The 25,139-nt window shown below is 35.1% G+C and overlaps 2 protein-coding genes across 2 annotated transcripts; one reads left to right on the top strand and one right to left on the bottom strand.

Annotated features, from left to right (window-relative positions):
* Positions 1-11,485: 11,485 nt before the first annotated feature.
* Positions 11,486-13,403, top strand: LOC132696877 (venom carboxylesterase-6-like). The gene is made up of 5 exons (XM_060661971.1): positions 11,486-11,543; positions 11,849-11,980; positions 12,043-12,186; positions 12,659-13,159; positions 13,211-13,403. The coding sequence occupies exons 1-4, from the start codon at positions 11,496-11,498 to the stop codon at positions 12,869-12,871; spliced, it is 537 nt and encodes a 178-aa protein (XP_060517954.1). The 5' UTR covers positions 11,486-11,495; the 3' UTR covers positions 12,872-13,159; positions 13,211-13,403.
* A 966-nt stretch (positions 13,404-14,369) lies between these two features.
* Positions 14,370-19,497, bottom strand: LOC132696389 (cocaine esterase-like). The gene is made up of 10 exons (XM_060661192.1): positions 19,450-19,497; positions 16,896-17,027; positions 16,591-16,728; positions 16,178-16,508; positions 15,922-16,124; positions 15,379-15,517; positions 15,154-15,323; positions 14,916-15,042; positions 14,724-14,856; positions 14,370-14,664 (listed from the first exon to the last, which is right to left on the bottom strand). Exons 1-10 carry the CDS (start codon positions 19,495-19,497, stop codon positions 14,478-14,480), a joined length of 1,608 nt encoding a protein of 535 aa, XP_060517175.1. The 3' UTR covers positions 14,370-14,477.
* Positions 19,498-25,139: the final 5,642 nt, after the last annotated feature.

Genomic DNA, 25,139 nt, shown 5'->3' with positions numbered 1-25,139 from the left:
CTTCATACAAACGATACAAGAAGAAATTGATAAAATTTAACAAAATCAAGAACTCATAATAGCAGGAGACTTCAATGGAAGAACAGGAAGAAAAGAAAACGATGCCATAATAGGTAGATTCGGAGAAGTTACGGTTAATACCAACGGAGAGGCTCTAATCGAACTATGCGAATTTAATAATCTCAAGATTACAAATGGCTTCTACCGACACAAAGAAATTCATAAATTCACTTGGGTACAAGAAACCAGAGATCTCAGATCAATTATAGACTATAATGAAGTCAAAAACAACTCCTCAATTAAAATAAAAGATATCCGAGTGAAACGAGGTGCAGAATGCGGCACAGACCACAGGTTGTTGATCGCGAAAATGGAGTTCCCCTGGTCATGGAACAAACGTGAACCAAAAAAAGAAATAGCATTTGAACATAAACAAAAAGAACAAAAGTTCAATATACAGCTTTTACACGATGAGTCAATACGGTACTTATATCAGCGAAGAATAGACCAAAAACTGGAAGAATTCAGCCTCGACGACCTAGGGACAACATAGGAGCACATAAAAACATGCATCGAACAGCTACTGAAGCTCTCGGAGAGAAGGAAGAATAACAAAACCAACATAAAATAGACATCAATAAAGACCTAAGGGAAATCATAAATGAAAAGAAGGAACTTTATATGAAGCGGTTAAATACAAAAACAGATGAAGATTGAGAGATATACCCAGAGAAAAATCGAGAAGTAAAAAGAATAGTACAGAAAGAAAAGAACAACAAATGGGAAGAGGCCTGCAAAAATGTGGAACAATATATAGGAGGAACGCGTAATTCAGAATCCTGGCGTCTAATTAAATCTCTTAGAACCAATAGGAAAGAAAAAGTACATCTAGAATACTATGTGGGAAATATACTACAAAAAACTGCTAACAGAGGATAGACCTACTTTTATTGGAGAAAACTCGGAGACAACATCAGACGAACAAAAGGATATAGATCTTAGCTTAGAAGAAGTAAAAATGGCCATTAAAAATATGAAGAATAATAAAACTGCCGGCCAAGGAGGCATTATTCCTGAACTAATAAAATACGGATCAGAAAAACTATACCGAATGATACACCAAATGATTCTAAGAGCAATAAATGGAGAACAACTACCAAAAGAGTGGACAACTGCATATATGATATCGATATTCAAAAAAGGCGACCGTAAAAATTGTGAAAATTACAGAGGAATTAGCGTAATATCATCTATGAGAAGACTATATGGAAAACTCGTAAAGGCAAAACTAGAAATAGAAATAAAAGGCAAAATTGGAGAAGAACAAACAGGTTTTACGGCGGGTCGATCTTGTATACATATATACATTACAACAAGTGATAGAGAAAAAAATGGCTAAAAATAGAGCGGTTCACTTAGCCTTTATAGACCTAAAAAAAAGCATTCGACACCATACCCAGGGGGATACTATGGAAGGCAATGAAGACCATCGGATTGCCACAAAAATTAATAGAGACCGTTAAAAAAATGTTTGAAGGAAACCAAATATCTATTAAAATCGAAGATAGACTCTCAATAAGCTTTAAAACAACAAAAGGGCTGCTACAAGGATGCTCCACATCACCAACATTGTTTAAAATATTTCTAGAGGAGATCTTAAAACCATGGAAGAAAAAATGTGAACAAATGGGAATTCCAATCAGAGGCGACCGTCTTTACACGTTAAATTTCGCGGACGACCAAGTTGTATTCGCAGACGAAGAAGACCTACGTTACATATTACGAAAACTGAAGGAAGAATATGAAAAAAATGGAATGGAAATACATTTTTCGAAAACGGAATACCTGGCAACAACAGAAGATGGAGAAAACTACCTACAAGTCGATGAAAATCATCAAATAAAGAGAACCAAAAATTTCAAATACTTAGGTTTCATAATATCTCAAAAAGGGACAACAGAGGAAGAAATGAACAGTAGACTAGGCCAGACGCGAAACTGTATCAGACAACTAAATCCAATACTCTGGGATAGACACATCACTCGACACACCAAATCACATATATTTAACATCATAGTACAGAGCGTAATGACATACGGCGCGGAAAACTGGGTGATCAACAAAAAATACAAAAGTAAAATACAGGCCACTAAAATGGAATACTGGAGGAGAAGTTGTAGAATTTAGAGAATAGACAAAGTAAGAAACGAGGAGATCAGGCAGCGAATGGGTGTCAAGAAAGATACCTTAACATTGATTGAAGAAAAGAGATTGGTATGGTATGGGCATGTAAGAAGAACGGACAGAAATAGGTGGATACACAAGATAACAGAATGGAGCCCCTTAGGTAGAAGGAAAAGGGGTAGACCCAGAAGATCTTGGAGGGATGAAGTAGATGAATCTATGGAAAAAAGAGGTATCGGAGATGAATGGCAAGACAGAGATGGATGGAGGCGTAGGTTGAGAGAAGGGAGACAGCGACAGCTGTAAAAAACCCTATATATATATATATATATATATATATATATGTATATATATATATATATATATATATATATATATATATATATATATATATATATATATATATATATATATATATATATATATATATATATATATATATATATATGATGACACTATATTCCGGGATATCATCCGTTCGCTCGTTGAACTCTGCTCCGACTGGAATCCTGCAGACGTTTCGCCAAAATCTCACTTGGCATCTTCAATGCTCGCGCTCCGAAAACACTTCGAACACTAGTTCGAAGTGTTTTAAATACGAACGTTTGTAGTACGACACCTGGTATAATATCGCGACCTTCACTTGCAGTTCCCACAAATGAGAATTCGTAAAGATACACGGGCGTAAAATTTTATTGGAGTTCGGCCTGTTTGATTGTTGGTCTCACAAAATTGTCACTAGCGAGCTAGGAAGTAGTTTTGTCACGAATAAGAATCCAAATTTACTTGATTATGAATTATTGAACTACTACTACTTGTTTAGCCTTCAGAGACGAGTTTAATATATCTTTTCTTACCTCTAACGCTTGTGAAATATTAGCTACAAATGATCGAGATTTGCCCACATACGCTTCTTTGATAATATTTCTTCTTTAAATCTGTTCCTGATAAAGCTTCTAGAGAAGGAGGAATTAAATTAGTAACACTGAGGTCATATAGTGCAGCAATAGCGAGGGTTAGAACTAAAACAATGCGAATTGGCGCGTAACATTAAGAAATTTGTAAACAAATGATTACTGTATCCATTGGCAAGGAATTCAGCATTAACGTTTCCTAGCATAAGTGGAACTTGATTAAAATCTCCAGATTCCAATAGCGGGAAGTTGAATTGAGTTACGTAAGCATCATCACTTTCTGCTTCTAACACAACTCCTATCTGCAAAATATAAAAACTTTTTACTGCAGACTGGCAAATTAACGTCCTGTGTGTAAGTCGTCTTACATCTTTTGTGTCAATGTGAGGCTATGAAAAGTTTCGTGCAATAATACCTTCGAACACACCTTAATAAATTGAAGGCTATCGAGAGTTTTAAGGCCGCAATGCGAGGTGAAAAAAAAATGAAAAATTTGAATACAGAGTATCGGAAAAAAATTTTTCGAATGCGCTTGCAGGCTTTTTAAAGCGACTAAATGACTGGCAGAATAACGGCCAACGTACCACAAACTTGTTAAAAAAATTAATGATAATTAATACCAAAAAATATATACACAATCTTATTAATTTATAGTCTACCAACTTTCCTATACATGCAGATTTCAATGGGCCAAATTATACACTCACCAAAAATTTTCCTATATTCAAAAGACGACTTAAAGTCTCAACTGGTTGACTTTGAAGGAAGTTTTTTATATCTTCGGTGGTGTTTTGGTCTGTGATGAAGATATTTAATAACTTGGCTGCTGCGTAAGCATTAAATTTCGGATCAGTTCTATCAGGGAACATCCACTTTCACAGATAGCTGCCCTGTACAGCCCTAATTAAACAAATCACTTTAATGGTAATTTTATATTGCTCCCACATTGCTACCTTGCGACTTTTTGTTCATCAAATGAACTCCAATAGATATACCACCAGCGCTTTGACCAAATATTGTCACTTTTCCGGGATCACCTCCAAAATAAGCTAAATTTTGTTGCACCCATTTCAAGGCGAATACCTGGTCTTTTAAGCCAGCATTGCCCAATATGGCATCATCTCCTGTTGATAAAAAACCGTAAATTCCCAACCTGTAGTTAAAAGTCACAACTATCACGTCTTCGTTAACAAGCGGGCCGGACCCAAACTCGTCGTAGGTGGCACAACCTGTTTCAAATCCACCCCCGTAGAAATTTACCATGACGGGTAGTGGCTCAGTAATCTAGAAATGAGAATAACATTCAAGTCTTGTTAACTGCGCATATTGATATTTCTCTTTCTTTTGTCGAGTACTTAAGACTTACATTTCGCAAAGGAGTGTAGATATTGACAAACAGACAGTCTTCATTTTCTAATGGATGGGTTGTAGTTTACTGAAATACAGCATTTGCCCGATTTCGTGGCGTCTCGAATGCCCTCCCATGGTTCGGCTGGAACTGGAGCCTAATAGAATAAATGCTGTTAATGACAGCCAGAATCTTCCTCAAAAACACGTTACTTTCAGCAGAAGCCTACCTAGAAATGGTACTGATACAGTTAACGATCAAAAATTCCTTAATTTCGCGTGGCATTGTTGTTAAGATTTAATTAGCTTACACAACATTACTTACCTGGAATCTCAGGCTGTCTACTGGTGGAGATGCGAAGGGAAGACCTTCAAACGCGTACAGAGAGATATTTTCAATTTGAATCTCACGACCGCGCAGTTGTCCGGTGGTGATCCCGATAATCGGATCTGCACCTTGAATATCAAAGAATATGATATTGTATTATGCGCGTGTATGAATTCAGTTTATTTTTAGTGTGTATAATAAGACAGCATATCTAAAGAGACGTCAGCGTCAAAATTGGTAAGCCTGTGAAAAGGTGACTTAATATCATTTTTTGTTCGTGTATTGTGACTATGCATCTCATGCCTCTTTAAGAATTCGGGTTCTACTTTTTAATGTGTATAATAAGACAGCACACGTAAAGAGAGGTCAGAGTCAAAATTTGTAAGGAACCAAAAAGTTCTCTGCATGACTGTGAGCTTGAAACCCTCGCTATGGCTCTGATCACTCTTTTTGTGTGATGAAAACTTGATGTGCGTCATATGCTTGTCGCCAGAAAATTAAACTGTAGGACATTGCTGATTGAACAAGCGCATGATATACCAACTTTACCACTACAACTATAGAATATTATAAATTTGATCAGTGCGTAAAAGTTTTATATCGTCATATAGTCCCAAAAAGTCTTGTACATTATTTACGATTTATTTTATGTTTTTATTAAGATACTGTAATCCATAGGCCGGTCCAAATTGTACTACGTTTGATTTGCTTGTATTTAAATGTATCCCGTTTGATTTACACCACGATTGCATGATATCCACCGCAGCGCTACTCTTAGTGGCTAATTTCTTTAGTGTTTTTAGCGCTAATTATAATATTATCTGGCAAACCTGATCTAAATTCTTTTTCATATTGTGATAATAAATTGAATTTTTCTGGAAAACGCTTCAGACGATCGTTGAAACAGCTTTCAAAAATTTTATCGAACTGACACTGTAATGCTACTGGACGGTAATTTTTAACCTCCCTTGCATCACCCTTGTCCTTGTAGATAGGTATGGCTTAACATACTTTAGCAACCCTCCGTGATATATCGGACACTTACGAAAAAACCCCATTACGCATTAAAACTTTCATGAAAACACACTATATTGATAACTTACCGTTAAACTTAAAATTGTAGTTGCTAATAGAAAAGTCGTTCGGAGCATTTTGTGTTTTTCATGTTTGTCATAGCCTTTAAACAGCAAAAATTAATCATTTTCATCTACGATAACATTTAATCTCAACAATTTTTTGAATGTTAGAGGCAATTATTAATGTTGTGAAATGAAATATTTTGGATTTCCATTGTGTTTATTATTTACTTCCAGGATGTTTCAATCGGTCAAGTCGCCTTCAAAAGAATACAGAACAGTGAAAGTTAACCATAACGGCAATGGAAGTCCAAAATATCTCGTCGTCATTTAATATCCATTCAAATTATAATTTAAAGAGCAACAATATTCAGGATGTCTAACTGTAGCTGTTCAATTGAAATTTTCGTGGTTAACCAAATCTTAGAAATTTGAATTTTTGGAGACCAGGGTTATTCAAGATTTACTTTCATCCTAAAGTATTTTCAATTTCGTACCGCTTCCGGTTGCAACGGAAGTAGCCATTAAATTATCTCGGTGGTTTTTATCACGTGTCAATGAATCGAAACTCCGTACTTTTATTTAATTTATTTATTTAAGCATTTATATCTATTCGAATTGAACAAATTCAAGAGCAACAAAATACAGGCTGTCTTACTGTGGCTGTTAGAAATTTTCGTGATTAGAAATCTAATTTTAAAGTGCCTATGCTGAAATCACATGTTTGTTAGATTGGTCCTATCCACTACAGGCCAAAAAAATCTCTTATCATAGCTCTGTATCGTTCATCGTTGACAGTAAGTACCATTTTTTCGTTTTCTAGAAGATATGGGACGATTATTAAACCTCCTCCTCATGGCTCCAAATCGGGCAATATTGCTTGTTAACAAAGCCACCTATCTAAAAATGAACCTCGTCATAAAACATTTTCTCCCAAAATTAGGATCGACATTCAGATGCTCTAGCTACCAATGGTCGTGGCGCTTTAGTTCTTGGATTAATTGCACCTTATAAGGGTGAAGCCCTAAGTCCTTGGGCAGGATTCGCCAGATTGTTGTCGAAGACACGGCAAGTTTTTGAGCCTGACGCGGAATATCCTGTTGCGGATTTTCATATCCACTTGCCACTTGCATCAAAATTTTCAAGGGATCTTGAATTTTTCTCATGTGCAGACACTTTTTCATCTGCCATAGTTGTTTCGAATTTGTTTATTAAACGGCGAATTGTGGATTCTGCAGACGCCATAAATTAAACGGAGTGCACGAAATGTTTGTCGAATAGAATTTGATATTAATTTTTAACACATAAACTAACCGAATATGGCGTTCAAAGATAGCACCTGTGTGACTATCGGCATGCGCTGTTGCCAAACATTGAACCTTACTATTGGAAAATCCTTAATTTATTTAAAATATTTCTAAGTCTCATACGGATATGCCAATATGTTTATATTTTATTCTTGAATTGAAGGCCAATCAGTGTCGTAGTTAGTATTTTCTTCAAAATATGTAGTCCTGCATCCCATAGGGATGCTACTGGTCACATTTTCAAATAAATATGTAAGAATTTCTAATAAAAAAGAGTCTTTTTTAACATTTTAAATGTTTATTTGAATTTGTCACCTTAGAATCACGACGTCACCATCATCATCTTCAAGAATCCGGTAAATTATTCTAAAACATTTTAGGAAGTAAATTTTCTCTCATTTTTATTAAAGTGTTGCGCGGATCGTAGTTAATTCATTTTAAAATCCTTTAAACGGTTTGGCTCCATATGTATAGAAAACTTTATTCCACGTTGCGTACTGGGTACCGTTTCTATTCGGCTTTGCTTGAAGAGTGTCGCCAATATCGAGGTACTGAATATTCGTCGGAGTAACTTGTGGCCACGTAATATTCAGAAGCGGATCGAAGACATCAGGTGTGCGATTCCTAAAACATTGTTATTCTGTTTCGTTGCATTGGTGTATCTTAGGTTAGTTACATTGTCTTTGCAAAGTTAGTCCATAATCTGACGAAACGTTTTCTCATGAGATAGTCATCCTAGGTTTTTAGTGGTACGTCTGCAATGTCAAAAATATAAACCAGTTCGTCGCTATGTCCAACTATCCCGCTCCCTGAAATAACAAATTTTACCGCGAAATCGTTTTAAATACGAATACATTCCTGGTATAATATCGCGGCCTTCACTTCTAGTACCCGCAAATGTGAATTTGTAGAGATACACTGGCGTAAAATTCGATTGGAGTTCGGCTTGTTTGATTGTTGGTCTCACAAAAATATCGCTAGTGATCTAGAAAGTCATTTTGTCACGAAGAAAAATTCAAATTTATTTTTTTTATCAATTATTAAACATTCCTTTACCCATTCGGTAGCTAAGGATTAAGCTAGGAAGCTAGCTAAGAGAAGTTCATTCTTATTTCCTGACGTACATATCACGTAAAAATGATGTATTCCATGTTTTAGCAACCTTAAGGACCAGCTTAATATCTAATTTTCTAATTTTTGTTACCTCTAACGCTTGTGAAATATTAGCTACAAATGATCCAGATTTTCCCAACATGCTTCTTTGAAAATATTTCCTAGTTCTGTTAAATCTGTTCCTGGTAAAGGTTCTAGGGCAGGAGGAATTAAATTACTAACACTAAGATCATAAAGTACTGCAACAGCGAGGACTAGATCTAAAACAATTCGAATTGGAGAGTAACGTTAAGGAATTTGTCAAAAAATGTTTACTGAACCCATTGCCAAGGAATTCAGCAGACTCAGTTCCTAGCATAAGCGGAACTTGATTAAAATCACCAGATTCCAATAACGGGAAGTTGAGTTGAGTTACGTAAGCATCATCATGTTCTGCTTCTTACACAACACCAATCTACAAAATATAGGAACTTTCTACTCGGGAAAATTACGCGACCGTTACTTAGTGTTCTGACTAAGCATCTAAAAAAAGTTCGGGGTTGCTTAAACCGCCTTGAATCTTTTATGTCAGTCGGAGGCCATGACGAGTTCCAATAATAGACAGTGCAGTAAGTAGTACAATAATACTTTGGGACAAATCTCATAGAATCGGAGACACTGACAGGCTTTTTGAAGTGACTTTGGGGACTACACGACAACGCCCAATTTCTCACCAACCAAAAAATTATTGATAATTGATTCAAAAAATGTAGACAATTTTATTAGTTTGTAGTTTAAAATAACTGCTAAATTTGCTATACGTGTATACCAAAATAGGCCAAATTCTATGTTCACCAAAAGTTTTCCTATATTCAAGAAACTACTTAAAGTCTCGACAGATTGATTTTGAAGAAAGTTTCTTATATCTTTGGCAGTGTTCTGGTCTGTGATGTCGATATTTAATAACTTCGCCGCGGCTTAAGCATTTGATTTTGTATCAAATTGATACAAACCCACTAGCGAACATCCACTTTCACAAATAGCTGCCTGTATAATCCTAATCAAACAAATTACTTTAAAGTTTTTATTATATTGCTTTCACCTTTCATCAAATGAACTCCAATAGATATCCCGCCAGCGCTCTGACCAAATAAGGTCACCTTCCCGGGATAAAAACCAAAGTAACCTATATTCTGTTGCACCCATTTTAAGACCGGTACCTGATCTTTTAAGCCAGCGTTCCCCAAGATCACATCATCTCCTGTTGATAAAAAACCATAAAATTCCCAACCTAAAGTTAAAAGTCACACCTATCACATCTTTGTTAACAAGCTCGCCGGAATCGAACTGGTCGTAGGTGGCACAACGCGCTTCAAATGCACCTCCGTAAAAATATACCATGATGGGTAGTTGGTCTGTAGTATACAAATGAGGACGAAATTCACGTTTTTCAAACTTCGCATGTTCCTATTTCCTTTGTTGGGCACCTAAGACTCACATTTCGCGAAGGAGTGTAGATTTTGACAAAATGACAGTCTTCATCCTCATTGGATGGGTCGTAGTTTACGCAAATACAGCATTTTCCCGCTTCGGTGGCATCACGAATGCCTTCCCATGATTTGGATGGGACTGGGGCCTAACACAATAAATCCTTTTATTAATCTTTCCGCAAAAGCCTCTCCAGAACTATCGCCGTCAACATCCTAATTTTGGAATGCCATGTGGGGTTGTTTGTACTTGTTTAATACCCTGTACGCGAATAATTAATTTGTGCAATGTTCCTCAACAAGTGTGATAAACGCCATCAGGTTTCATTAAGTGTACAAGTGTTAACTTACCGTGAAAGCTAAAATTGTAGTTGTCAATAAAATCGTCCTTCGGAACATTTTTTTTGTTATCCATGGTTGTCAGAGTTTTTATATAGAAAAATTAATCATTGTCATTTACGATAAAATTTAATATCTACTGGCTGTTCACAGGTCACAGGCAATGATAAATATTGATGAAACGATTTTTATGTTGATTTATGTTTATTATTTACGTTCACGTTTATTTATTATTACTACTATTATCTTTAAACTGTGTCAAGTATCTCCAGTAGTCTTCAGGCGAATTAAGTACGGTGGAAGGGAACCGAATTCCAAAATCTATCATTTCATCTCTCAAATTTTATATTAAAGAGTAACAATTTTTCGTAATTAATCAGATTCCTATGGAAATTTGATAGTAATTTCCATCACGTTTCCCTATACCCGTATTCAATCTCCATTATTATCAAAACTGTTTCTTTTAATCAATTTTGACGAGTTTGACTTTTGAGGTTGTTATTGAGCAAATATTATAGCCTAATTTTTTTTCAAATATGACCCTATATATTACAGGGTGTAATGAAAGCATTTAATCCTATACTGATTTCCTATGTGTTTCCCTATACCTATTATCAACCGTTTTCTTATTATTTCATATTGTGTTAAGCGAGCTGAATTGGCCGAGCCCGACCCTGGCCCGGCCCAGTCTGAATTTCAAGAACTCGTGCGTACGTTATTGATTAATTCAAAAATAAAATTACACATATTGTTAACAACAGAAAATTGATATTGATATATTAATATTGACACATGTAGCTTAGGTGTTGTGTAATAATGAAAAGAACAGTGAAATATCATAGCATTTATTTAGAGCTGTTAGCTTTATAATTTTGATTAGTATTTTGGGTCAGGATATGTTTGGGTCGGAGTTCAACAAGCGGAAGCGGATGATATCCCGGAATATAGTGTCATATATATATATATATATATATATATATATATATATATATATATATATATATATATATATATATATATATATATATATATATATATATATATATATATATATATATATATATATATATGTTGCCAATTGCGTCTCCAAGTTTGCTCTGATCCAGCTAGAAATAAGTCGCAGAAACCAATTTTTCAAAAATATTCGTTGGCATCGGATTTTGCAAGATTTGTATCTATCCCAAATGGTCATGAAAAATTTGAATAACGTCTGGCTGTCACAATAACATTAATGGGTACTACTAATCTGTAAGGTGCTTGTCCAGCAGCCATCTATTCAGCCAGTTTAGCATTGTGATATGTGATGATTCACTTAAAATATAAGAGAGTATTTTAAATAGATAAGCCCTTATCGTTTTCAAGCATCGCCGATTTGTGTAAATATTGAAGATCTTAAACGAAACCTCGAAACATATAAAGTCATGATGCATAAACAACTTCTGTTATTCGTATTATTAATATCATTTGTGGTGAGTAACTTAAAAGCAATATTTTTATTTTTTATTCTCTAAGACTAAGTAACTAAGTAACTGCTTTCTCATACATATCAAGACTGGACTGTCACGGTCTTATCTAGCGTTATAGTTATTTTGAATTATTGCTGCTTATTTGGTTTGTAGCTTTCTAATCTTTTGTTTGTTGGTTTTCGGAGTTATATAGTTAAAATTTCTCAATTCTTATGGAAATATGATGGGTAGCGAGTGACCTATTATTTTGCAGACGACCGACGCTCATATATAGGTACATTTATATAAGATGAATTTCTTCTTTTCAGCAAGCAGATCTTTTGATCGATCTTCCGGATGGCACAATTCGCGGATACGAAACCACAACCGAAAACTACACCTACTATGCTTATCGCGGTATTCCGTTTGCAATTTCTCCTTTAGGAAATTTGAGGTTTGAGGTAAATTATTACTGAAAATTTGTTCACTCGCTATAGATTTGGAAAAAAAATGGAAATTGCAGGCTCCAGTGCCAAGGGGGCCATGGGACGGAATTCTAGATGCTACTGAAGTGAAAGATTGTTGCATATCGACGAGTTTTTCTCTAAGTGGACCGGCACAAAGTGAGGATTGCCTTTATATTAATGTCTACACGTCTCCGAGAAATGTAAGTTTTTCAACAGTAAAGTAAAAATTAAATAATGAATATTGCACTCACTAAACAAATTAAATAAGTACAGTTTGACGAGTATTGTGTTTTATGATGAAATAATGTAAACATCAAAAATTAAGATTGCACTTTCAAAAGGAAATACAACAAGTTTTAATTGAGAAAGTATAGTATAGTTTGTAGAAATGCTAAGGTGAAACAATTATTATTAAGATCAGTTTAATTATCTATTTTTGGTGCATAGTAATTATTAATTACTTTCTTTTTCATTTTTGATATTTAATTTAGGAATTGTTTTAGTTTAGGGGGAAAGCTTAATTATACTTCAAATAAATCATATGCATTGACAGTGTAAAAAAAAACTAATCGACTAATTTGTTTCCCTACCATGGCTAGGAGACCAAAAGAAAGTTTTACTTACTTAAATTACTTAATTTTGCTGTTTGACGTCAAAGTTTATGTTTATTAGATTACAAAGAAACTACCAGTAATGTTCTGGATATATGGGGGCGGATTTACAATCACTGATATCTTCTCGGGGGATCCTCATCCTCTCGTAACCGAAGACGATATTGTAGTTACATTCAATTACCGTCTAGGTCTGTACGGTTTCTTAAGTACCAATGACATTGTAATTTTGGGTAACGCTGGACTCAAGGACCAACTATTGGCGATGAAGTGAACGCAGAAAAACATTGAATATTTTGGTGACGATCCAGAAAATGTGACAATATTTGGTGTGAGTACAGGTGGCATGTCCGGCAGGATTATATAGGGCAGTGATTTGCCAGAGCGGTTGTTCTTTGACGAGTTCGGCACTAAGGTCTCAATCAGATCCGAAGCAAGTTGCCTACGACATCGCCAGATCTATAAATTCATCTATTTCCCAAAACAGCGAGGAAATCAGAAATTTCCTGCAGAGTCAACCAGCTGATGTTAGTTGACTAATGCCTTCAGCGCAAGCTCCCAAGTAAGTGGATGGTAAATTTAAAATACATCCTCGTATAAGTCATTATTGTAGGCGGGACCGGTAATAGAAGTTGAAGACGACGATGCATATATAACGGATCTTTAGTTCGGATTGATCGAATCGGGAAACTTTAGCCTTTAATGATGGGAACAACTTCCCATATTCCTTACCTGGATATAGATACGACTCTTGAGATCAAGCACGGTAAAAAGTCAAATGAAATGGCAATGTGGAACGAAGTTTACTACACGAGAGATTGTACATTATCTAAAAAAAGTCATTAATTCCAATTGGATTTTTGTTTAACTTCACCTTGGCTTTTTTTTTGTCCTTTCCAAAATATCCTGTATACAGCTAGAAAACAATTATAAAATGTACTACATTTACTTACAATACACCAAAAGTATTATCTGTACATTTGAGTGCGACAAAAGTACACCGACATTTTAATGCATTAAAAGAGAATTAATAATGGTAACGGTCTCTCCAAATTTCCAAAATTATCGCAAGGTTACATGTTTCACAGTTTCATCTAATTAAATCAAATTTTATAAATCTATAAAATTTCTAAGTTTGAGGTAGTTAGTTTAAAAATGGCGCGTTTTGCGAATTATTTTCAAATTATCTCGATTTAGTTAGTACTGCAATTTGAGAAATCATCAGGTCGATAAGTATTCCTACCACCGAATTTAAAACCTTCCGCGTTTCTCAATGTCAGAGAGTTAAAAATTATTATTGAGGTGTAAAAATTAGTGGTTTTCCATAGGCGTAGTATGTACCTATAATTGTCAAGGGTCTCGAGAGAAGCAAGTTGACGTACAAATATTTGACGTACCTATTCCAAATCGTTAAAAATTAGGATTTTAGTTACTTTCCGCTACTTGTTGGCAATGTTAGTTCTATTTGGATCGGCTAGATTGGGTGACAAAATTTCGTTCAGAAGAGTTGGGTACGTTAAGCATAATAAGTGCCGACTATACCATTTTAGGACTTTTTGCCTTGAAAGCTCGCCTTCTATATCAATAACAACCTTACATATAACGTGTGGTTGCGACGTTTTTTTGTTAATGGACTTAGTGTGTCTGAAATTTTTTTAATAGATCACTTCTCTGGGGGATCAATAAGGTTACTGAGTTTTAAGCATTTCGGGCATTTGATTCAGATTAGAGCATTCGGAACAGTTTGACACTATATTATTTAGTCAGAAACAATTTATATTACAGTCACATTAGGATGTTTGATTGATTTAAATGTACAACCAATCTATTAAATTAGTATAATTTTATTAAAGTGTTGGGTGGTTGTTAGTAAATACATTTTAAAATCCTTTGAAAGGTCTAGTTCCGTATGTATAGAAAACTTCATTCCACATTGCTAACTGACCAGCCTTTCTATTCAGTTTTGCTTCAAGAGTGGCGCCAATATCGAGGCACTGGATATTCGTCGGTGTAACTTGTGGCCATGTAACATTCAAGAGTGGATCGGTAACATCAGGTGTGGGATTCCTAAAACATTGTTATTTTGTTTCGTTACATTCGTTCCTTTTTTATTCCAATTGAGTTACATTGTCTTTGCAAAGTTGGACCATAATCTGACGATTCGTTGCCTCGTGAGATAATCATCGTAGGTTTTTAGTGGTACAGCCGCATTATCAAAAATATAAGCGAGTTCGTCGCTATGCGCAACTCTGCCGCCCCCTGGAATGGTAAATTTAACCGTAAAATCGTTTTAAATACGAACGTTTGTAGTACGACACCTGGAATAATATCGCGACCTTCACTTGGAGTTCCCACAAATGAGAATTCGTAAAGATACACGGGCGAAAAATTCGATTGGAGTTCGGCCTGTTTGATTGTTGGTCTCACAAAATTGTCACTAGTGAGCTAGAAAGTAGTTTTGTCACGAATAAGAATCCAAATTTATTTGATTAATAATTATTGAACTACTACTACTTGTTTAGCCTTCAGAGACGAGTTTAATATATCTTTTCTTACCTCTAACGCTTGTGAAATATTAGCTACAAATGATCCAGATTTGCCCACATACGCTTCTTTGATAATATTTCCAACTTCTGTTAAATCTGTTCCTGATAAAGCTTCTAGAGAAGGAGGAATTAAATTAGTAACACTGAGGTCATATAGTGCAGCAATAGCGAGGGTTAGAACTAAAACAATGCGAATTGGCGCGTAACGTTAAGAAATTTGTAAACAAATGATTACTGCATCCACTGGCAAGGAATTCAGCATTAACGTTTCCTAGCATAAGTGGAACTTGATTAAAATCTCCAGATTCCAATAGCGGGAAGTTGAGTTGAGTTACGTAAGCATCATCACTTTCTGCTTCTAACACAACTCCTATCTGCAATATATAAAAACTTTTTAATGCAGACTGGCAAATTAACGTCCTGTGTGTAATTCGCCTTACATCTTTTGTGTTAATGTGAGGCTATGAAAAGTTTCCTGCAATAATACCTTCGAACACACCTTAACAAATTGAAGGCTATCGAGAGTTTTAAGGCCGCAATGTGAAGTGAAAAAAAAATGAAAAATTTGAATACAGAGTATCGGAAAAAAATTTTTCGAATGCACTTGCAGGCTTTTTAAAGCGACTAAAGGACTGGCAGAATAACGGCCAGCGTACCACAAACTAGTTAAAAAGTTAATGATAATTAATAGCAAAAAATATATTCACAATCTTATTAATTTATAGTCTACCAACTTTCCTATACATGCAGATTTGAATGGGCCAAATCATACACTCACCAAAACTTTTCCTATATTCAAAAGACCACTTAAAGTCTCAACTGGTTGACTTTGAAGGAAGTTTTTTATATCTTCGGTGGTGTTTTGGTCTGTGATGAAGATATTTAATAACTTGGCTGCTGCGTAAGCATTAAATTTCGGATCAGTTTGATACAGCCCTATCAGGGAACATCCACTTTCACAGATAGCTGCCCTGTACAGCCCTAATTAAACAAATCACTTTCAAGGTACTTTTATATTACTCCCACATTGTTACCTTGCGACTTTTTGTTCATCAAATGAACTCCAATAGATATACCACCAGCGCTTTGACCAAATATTGTCACTTTTCCGGGATCACCTCCAAAATAAGCTATATTTTGTTGCACCCATTTCAAGGCGAATACCTGGTCTTTTAAGCCAGCATTGCCCAATATGACATCATCTCCTGTTGATAAAAAACCGTAAATTCCCAACCTGTAGTTAAAAGTCACAACTATCACGTCTTCGTTAACAAGCGGGCCGGACCCAAACTCGTCGTAGGTGGCACAACCTGTTTCAAATCCACCCCCGTAGAAATTTACCATGACGGGTAGTGGGTCAGTAATCTAGAAATGAGGATAACATTCAAGTCTTGTGAACTACGCATATTGATATTCCTCTTTCTTTTGTCGAGTACTTAAGACTTACATTTCGAGAAGGAGTGTAGATATTGACAAACAGACAGTCTTCATTTTCAATGGATGGGTTGTAGTTTACTGAAATACAGCATTTGCCCGATTTCGTGGCGTCTCGAATGCCTTCCCATGGTTCGGCTGGGACTGGAGCCTAATAGAATAAATGCTGTTAATTACAGCCAGAATCTTCCTCAAAAACACGTTTCTTTCGGCAGAAGCCTGCCTAGAAATGGTACTGATACAGTTAACGGTCAAAAATTCCTTAATTTCGCGTGGCATTGTTGTTAAGATTTAATTAACTTACACAACATTACTTACCTGGAATCTCAGGCTGCCTACTGGTGGAGATGCGAAGGGAACACCTTCAAACGCGTACAGAGAGATATTTTCAGTTTGAATCTCACGACCGCGCAGTTGTCCGGTGGTGATCCCGATAATCGGATCTGCACCCTGAATATCAAGGAATATGATATTGATTTTAATATGATGATGGTATGGGAAAACTATTATTTTTTGCGAGAACCTATGCAGGATATTTTTTTTGTGAATATGAGTAACTTCACATGCCTCCCGGGCACTTTCTTGGACGGCTTGCGCCATTTTATTGACGAGTTTCATTTGATATAAGCGGAGTGGGTGCTTAACGAACGAGTTACTGAAGATGTTTGTATAGTTTTAGTTTTGGTTTTCTTATTAACTCCGCTCGATGTAATGCCTACAGTTAAATAATACAGTACATTATGGGATCGTCACAAATATAAAACAAAAAGATATTACATTGTAATGTACAATACAAACTGATATACAAATATACGTTAAAAAAAACAAACAAACGACATACACTTAAAGTAAAAAAAAAACCTCACGCAGAGCTTTTATAAGATCAAACCTCACAAATCTGGAGATCTCCGGTGGATGAAAAATTCGGCCAATGTATAATATGATTTTTTAACAAGGAATTGCTTGATTTTAATTTAGTTTTATTATTCCATGTCGATTCTAGCAAAGCTAGGGTCGAGTCGATAGAATTTGTTTAACCATTTAATACCAATAAATCCGGGTTTTGTTGACGAATTGCTAGCCTATAAAAAGGTGGCTCAATATCATTTTTTGGTCGGGTATTGTGACTCATGCGCGTGTATGAAATTAGTTTCTTTTTTTTAGTGTGTATAATAAGACAGCACACGTAAAGAGACGTCAGCGTCAAAATTAGCGAAAATTTGTGAAAAGGTGGCTTAATATAATTTTTTGTTCGGGTATTGTGACTATGCACCTCATGCCTCTGTAAGAATTCGGGTTCTTCTTTTTAGTGTGTATAATAGGACAGCACACGTAAAGAGAGGTCAGAGTCAAAATTTGTAAGGAACCAAAAAGTTCTCTGCGTGACTGTGAGCTTGAAACCCTTGCTATGGCTCTGATCACTCTTTTTGTGTGATGAAAACTTGATGTGTGTCATATGCTTTTCGCCAGAAAATTAAACTGTAGGACTTTGCTGATTCAAGAAGCCCATGATATACCAACTTTACCACTACAACTATAGAATATTATCAATTTGATCAGTGCGTCAAAGTTTTTAATCGTCATATAGTCCTAAAAAGTCTTGTACATTATTTACGATTTATTTTCTGTTTTTATTAAGATACTGTAATCCATAGGCTGTTCCAAATTGTACTGCGTTTGATTTGCTTGTATTTAAATGTATCCACCACCACCAGCGCTACTCTTAGTGGCTAATTCTTTAGTCTTTTTAGCGCTGATTATAATATTATCTGGCAAACCTGATCTAAATTCTTTTTCATATTGTGATAATAAATTGAATTTTTCTTGAAAACGTTTCAGACGATCGTTGAAACAACTTTCAAAAATTTTACCGAACTGACACTGTAATGCTACTGGACGGTAATTTTTAACCTCCCTTGCATCACCCTTGTCCTTGTAGATAGGTATGGCTCTAGATTATTTCAGTGACGCTGGGTAAATTCCCTGAGACAAACTACGGTTCATAATTATCGATAAGGCGAACGATATTATGTAGGCCACTTCGATTAGAATGTCACGAAGGAATTTTTCTTGCAAACTTTCTTTATAACAGTTAATATTTCGCACGGCATGGTTGGAAATAAATAAAAAGATCGCTCGCAGTTCTTTTCCGGTACGAAAGGCCCTCGACGCCCATCGATAGTTTCCATTTTATTTTTGAAGTGAATATTGAAACTATTTGCCATCTCATTGGGGTTAGTTTGTAGTATTGTATTTCTTCTCGTATATTCTTAAAGTTTGCTTACTCACAGCTTGCTGTGATTGGTTCATTTTTGGTTCCATGCTTCTGAATAAAGCAACTAACATGGCGAAATTTTTATTGCACCCAACACAAAATCACTTTAAACAAGGTGTTCCCAGCAATAATTAGCTTTCGTCTAGGCCTAAAGATGTGCAGAGTTTATGTAGTACTTGTCCGCGCTTTATAATGACTTCGTTTCACTTTGCTTTTAGTAAAATCACTGAAATATTTGTTACATTTTAAAACGTCAATTGCACTAGACGCCACATTCCGTGGTGCATACTATACTTTTTCTATGGTAATTGACTTCTAGGCAAATTTGCAACACCGTACGAACCCATTCAACATATAATTTCAGTATCACTAACATTATCAATTCCAACAAGGAGATTCAAAATTCATTACAAATAGGGCGGAGCTGGGGCCATCCAAAATTATTATGAACGTTGAGTACAGCTTTTTTTCATTTTATTTCGACCGTTTTTCACCTCTTAATATACTTTAGCAACCCTCCGTGATATATCGGACACTTGTGAAAAAAACCCATTGCGCACTAAAACATTCATGAAAACACACTAATTGATAACTTACCGTTAAACTTAAAATTGTAGTTGCTAATAGAAACGTCGTTCGGAGCATTTTGTGTGTTTTTCATGTTTGTCATAACCTTTAAATAGCAAAAATTAATCATTTTCATCTGCGATAATATTTAATATCTAGTGTGTGTTTGAACGTTATTGACAATGATAAATGCTGATATAATCTGATCTTTTTTGGATTTCCATTGTCTTTATTATTCAGTTCCACAATTGGTCAAGTATCTCTAGCTAAATTCGGGTGAGTGTATATAAATAATAAAAACAATGAAATTCCAAGATATCTCATTGCTTCATTCAAATATATCATCTATTAACATTTTAATTTAAAAAGGAACAAAACATATAGAAATTTTCGACAAAGTATTTTCAAGCGCGTGCCCTTTCCGGTCCCAACGGAAGTGGCAATGGAATTCCTTATTTTAAATGGAACTATTAGTCTGTTATCCCATTTTTGCATTCCTAAGAAAATTTAATTTCACTTTCTATCAAATTTCCATATTCTTATATTGGGTTATGATTATTTTGAACACTGCTTCTATTAATCATTTACTATAGAAATTACTTTAGAAATTAAGCATGTATTTATCTCATATAGAGTGTTGAAAACTTTGCAACCAATTACCATATTCAAAGCTGCGAATTTTTGTTTTTTAGACGTGACCCTGTATATTATAATACACAGGGTGTAGGACCGAATTTAGTTCCCCACCTACTTGCCATGCTTTTCCCTATATCCATTTTCAACGGTTTTCTTCTTGTTTCATATTGTGACGAGCGAGCCGAAACTTTGAGTTAATGACAGTGTATACGACGGCGCTACTTATATTTCTGACTTAATAATGCGAAAACAAATATTTTTCATCGAAATTGATTTTACTGTTTTTCAAAATATTCTCCGTGAAGATTAATGCACTTTTGCATGCCTTGAAACCAATCTTCGAAGCAGTTTTTCCGTTCTGAATGAGTTAACTTCGAAACAAGCTTTTTGAAAGCATCAACCGCTTCTTCGGGCGTAGAAAATCGTTGACCACGTAACTTTTTTTTAATGTGCGGGAATAAAAAGAAGTCATTAGGTGCCAAATTAGGGCTGTACGGCGAATTTATTCTACGGGTGACTAATGTGTTTAATAATAAAAAATCTTTAATAATTCTTTTTTACAGTCTTGTCAGACCCGTGTTGGAATGTGCTACGCCAGTCTGGAATCCAATGTATTTTAAATATATCGAACGGCTGAAAAATAATGACTCGAAAATGTTCACTGGTTAATTCACATCTGATAATTGGAGAGTTAAAAGAGTAGTTTATGTATATATAATACCCAAGCCCTTTACAGAGTCCGAAAAGTTCAGTTTGTAGTTATCTAGGTAGAGATCACTTTTAATTTGCAATTGTGATAATTTTTTTGTAAACAAAACACAGTGAAATTTCTAAGGATTAACAAACAATCTGTTCAGAGAACAATATTCTTCAAAATTTGACAAATCTCTCTGCAACAATACGTAGTCTGCCGCCGAGTGAACCGATTTTGAACTTTTTAGATAATCTACGTACAAGGAGTAAGTACTATGTAAAAAGCACTGGCCAACATCATATAGGAAAATAGCAAACAATAAGGGACCCTTGAGGTACTCCCGAAGTTATATTGGTACGCTTCGATTTTATCCCATTTACAACAACATACTGAGATCGCCCACACAAGTAACTCTTAAGGAGGGCGAGCAAAAGAGCGTGCATACCGAAATTCTCCTGTTTCACGGCAAGAGTTGGGTGGTGTATTTTATCAAAAACTTTGGAGAAATCGGTGTAAACGGTACAAGTTTCGAACTCCTGCTCCATATTGTCACTCACTGACTGAACAAACGGTACCAAATTAGTTAAGACTAATCTTTTACGAAAAAATCCGTACTGACTCAGGTAAATACGCCCCTTAACAATAAAAATTAATTGTTCCAAAACAATTTGCCGCAGTGGCTTAAGAGAGAGATCGGTCTGTAGTTAGCTACATTACTCTTATCACCGAATTTCAAAATGGGCACGACTTGGGCAATTTTCCAATATCCAGGATATTTACCAGTTAAGATGGATTGATTGTATAGCAAAAAGAGGGGATCACAAAGGTTTTATTTATTTATTTATTTATTTATTTATTTATTTATTACAAAGGTGCCCTAACATGAAGAACTAACTTCACAATTTACAAGGACACAGTAACAATTATACCATTATTTAATTAACAAAGTAAAACTTATAAGTAGGTACCTACCTATATCTACGATAAGCAGAAGATAAAACAAAAAAAAAACAATAACAATCAAACTTACCAAACTAAACCAAAACTAACACTGTATATTAAGTGCGTGAATTACAAAAAACAAATGTGAAAAATAAGGAAAACAAATCAAAAATTAAAATAAATTTATAGAAAAACCCTAATTGCTTGATTTCGAAACGAATTAAGTGATAACGCAAAGATGTCAATGTGCGAAAAATAATTATAAAGATAGGGACATGATTTTAAAAATATCGAAGGCCCAGGTCCCTTTTGGGGATTAACAGAGCATAAATATTCCTTTACATTTTCCTTCGATATATGATCAACATTAAAACATTCTTATGACGGAATTGGTTTTATTAGTGAAGGGGTGTCAGATGATTCAAAAATACTACTAAAGAAGCTTGAGAAAAGTTCACAGATACCAGAAGCATGTGAGGTGTTTAGGATCATTCTTCGTGGCAAATTTTTGTGTTTTTTTTTTGTTGCGAATAAAAGACCAAAAATATTTTGTACCGTGTTTATTATTTTGTTCTGTTACAGCAATGTAAGCTTTGTAATCTTTACTAATATTAATTTTAACGGCCTTTCTTCAATTCGAAAAAACATCATAAACTATTTGTAGCTTATCTTTCCAGTCTCTGTGCGCTCATTGCTTGCTTTTTATCAATCTAGTAGCGTGCTTTGAGAACCATAAGGGATATTTCCGTTGTTTAATATTGATTTTTATAATATGTGTATCTACAATTTCTGACAATTTTTCATAAAAACAGTCGAAATTAGGATCAACATCACTGGATATCAATAAAGCATTCCAAAGAATAGAACGATTTCATTAATTAATTATTGCATAATTGGCTTTAGAAAATTTTAATTTTTCTTAAGAATTACAAATTTTTTTTTTCGCAGCTCAAATTGATACTTATTTCTAGCAATGGATGTTGGTATTCCGCAGGAACTAACGGATTATTACATTCAATTACCATCGTCGTTAGAGAAACAGACTTGACCAGATCCAACATTTGTTTCTAGTATTTAAAACGTGATTATATTGTCGCAGATTATTAAGGAAAAAAAAAGTTAGAAAAGCATTTACTCAGCGGATCACAGGCACTACTAGGCAACAAATCATTGCAATTTAGGTCTCTCGACCAAGTTAAATTGGACAAATTAAAATCTCCTACTAATAGTAAGTTGGTGTTGCTTTTATAATTTCTTATGGATTCTATTTTTGAGAAAAAGTGCCTAGAGTTATTAAGCGATGTATGACATATACAATGCAAATTAACAATTTTTCACCGCCATTCAAATTAACACAAACCCATAAATCTTCAATAATATTGTTCGAATTACACAATTTAGTCACAATTTCGACATAGTAATCCTTACGAACCGCCATCAATACCCCACCACCATCAGTTTTTCCATTAAGCGAAGCATTACGATCCAGTCTAAAAACGTAATAGCCTGGAGGAAACAGCTCTGAATCTTGAATATTAGGTCCTATCCAAGGCTGTGTAATTAAAACACAAACCCGACACTACACATAGATTGAATGAAATGGACTGTTTTTGTCCTAAGGCATCTGGTGTATTGTAAGTAGACTGCGAATTCTTTCATTGGAGCCATCGGATGCTAAAATATTATCTTTAGAAAATACTTCACAGCAAAAAAAAGCTGACTATTCAAGAGAATGCAGTAAGTATTCACTAGAGATATGTATAGCTCTACTAGTGTCTTCCTTTTTAATAAATGTCTTCATTTCTTTAATCGAACCATACTCAACCTAGACCTTTTACAAAAGTCTCGTGCTTTTTTGTGTAGTTTTTGTCTCCTGTTCAGATCCGATGTCAGTTTTTAAGCCACGATTTCTGTTTAACTTAGCAGCACACAGGAACTCATTTTTCTTGAATATAGATGAAAATTTTACCACTCTGTTTCTCGAATAACTGCCAGCTCCCATTATAATTAATAAAACATTGTTATTCTGTTTCGTTGCATTGGTTAGTTACATTGTCTTTGCAAAGTTAGTCACATTCAGAAGCGGATCGAAGACATCAGGTGTGCGATTCCTAAAACATTGTTATTCTGTTTCGTTGCATTGGTGTATCTTAGGTTAGTTACATTGTATTTGCAAAGTTAGTCCATAATCTGACGAAACGTTTTCTCATGAGATAGTCATCCTAGGTTTTTAGTGGTACGTCCGCAATGTCAAAAATATAAGCGATTTCGTTGCTATGTCCAACTATCCCTGAAATAACAAATTTTACCGCGAAATCGTTTTAAATACGAATACATACCTGGTATAATATCGCGGCCTTCACTTCCAGTACCCGCAAATGTGAATTTGTAGAGATACACTGGCGTAAAATTCGATTGGAGTTCGGCTTGTTTGATTGTTGGTCTCACAAAAATATCGCTAGTGATCTAGTATAAGCGGAACTTGATGAAAATCACCAGATTCCAATAACGGGAAGTTGAGTTGAGTTACGTAAGCATCATCATGTTTTGCTTCTTACACAACACCAATCTACAAAATATAGGAACTTTCTACTCGGGAAAATTACGCGATCGTTACTTAGTGTTCTGACTAAGCATCTAAAAAAATTCGGGGTTGCTTAAACCGCCTTGAATCTTTTATGTCAGTCGGAGGCCATGACGAGTACCAATAATACACAGTGCAGTAAGTAATACAATAATACCTTGCTGTGGCTTTGGGGACTACATGACACGCTCAATTTATCACCAACGTGTTGAAAAAATTATTGATAATTGATTCAAAAAATGTAGACAATTTTATTAGTTTGTAGTTTAAAATAACTGCTAAACTTGCTATACGTGTATACCAAAATTGGTCAAATTCTATATTCACCAAAAGTTTTCCTATATTCAAGAAACCACTTAAAGTCTCGACAGGTTGATTTTGAAGAAAGTTTCTTATATCGTTGGTAGTGTTCTGGTCTGTGATCTCGATATTTAATAAATTCGCCGCGGCTTAAGCATTTGATTTTGGATCAAATTGATACAAACAAACAAAGTTTATATTATATTGCTTTCACCTTGTTACCTTGCGACTTGTTGTTCATCAAATGAACTCCAATAGATATCCCGCCAGCGCTCTGACCAAATAAGGTCACCTTCCCGGGATCACCACCAAAATAAGCTATATTTTGTTGCACCCATTTCAAGGCGAAAACCTCACCAGCGTTCCCCAAGATCACATCATCTCCTGTTGATAAAAAACCGTAAAATTCCCAACCTATAGTTAACAAGCTCGCCGGAATCGAACTGGTCGTAAGTGGCACCACCCGCTTCAAATGCACCTCCGTAGAAATATCCCATGACGGGTAGTTGGTCTGTAATATACAAATGAGAACGAAATTCACGTTTTTCAAACTTCGCATATTCC

The sequence above is a fragment of the Cylas formicarius genome, unplaced genomic scaffold (genome assembly GCF_029955315.1).
Source record: "Cylas formicarius isolate icCylForm1 unplaced genomic scaffold, icCylForm1.1 PGA_scaffold_1__22_contigs__length_36826433, whole genome shotgun sequence".
NCBI lineage: Eukaryota > Metazoa > Arthropoda > Insecta > Coleoptera > Brentidae > Cylas > Cylas formicarius.
Note: the sequence above shows the minus strand (reverse complement) of the source record. Positions and strands in the feature narration are given on the sequence as shown.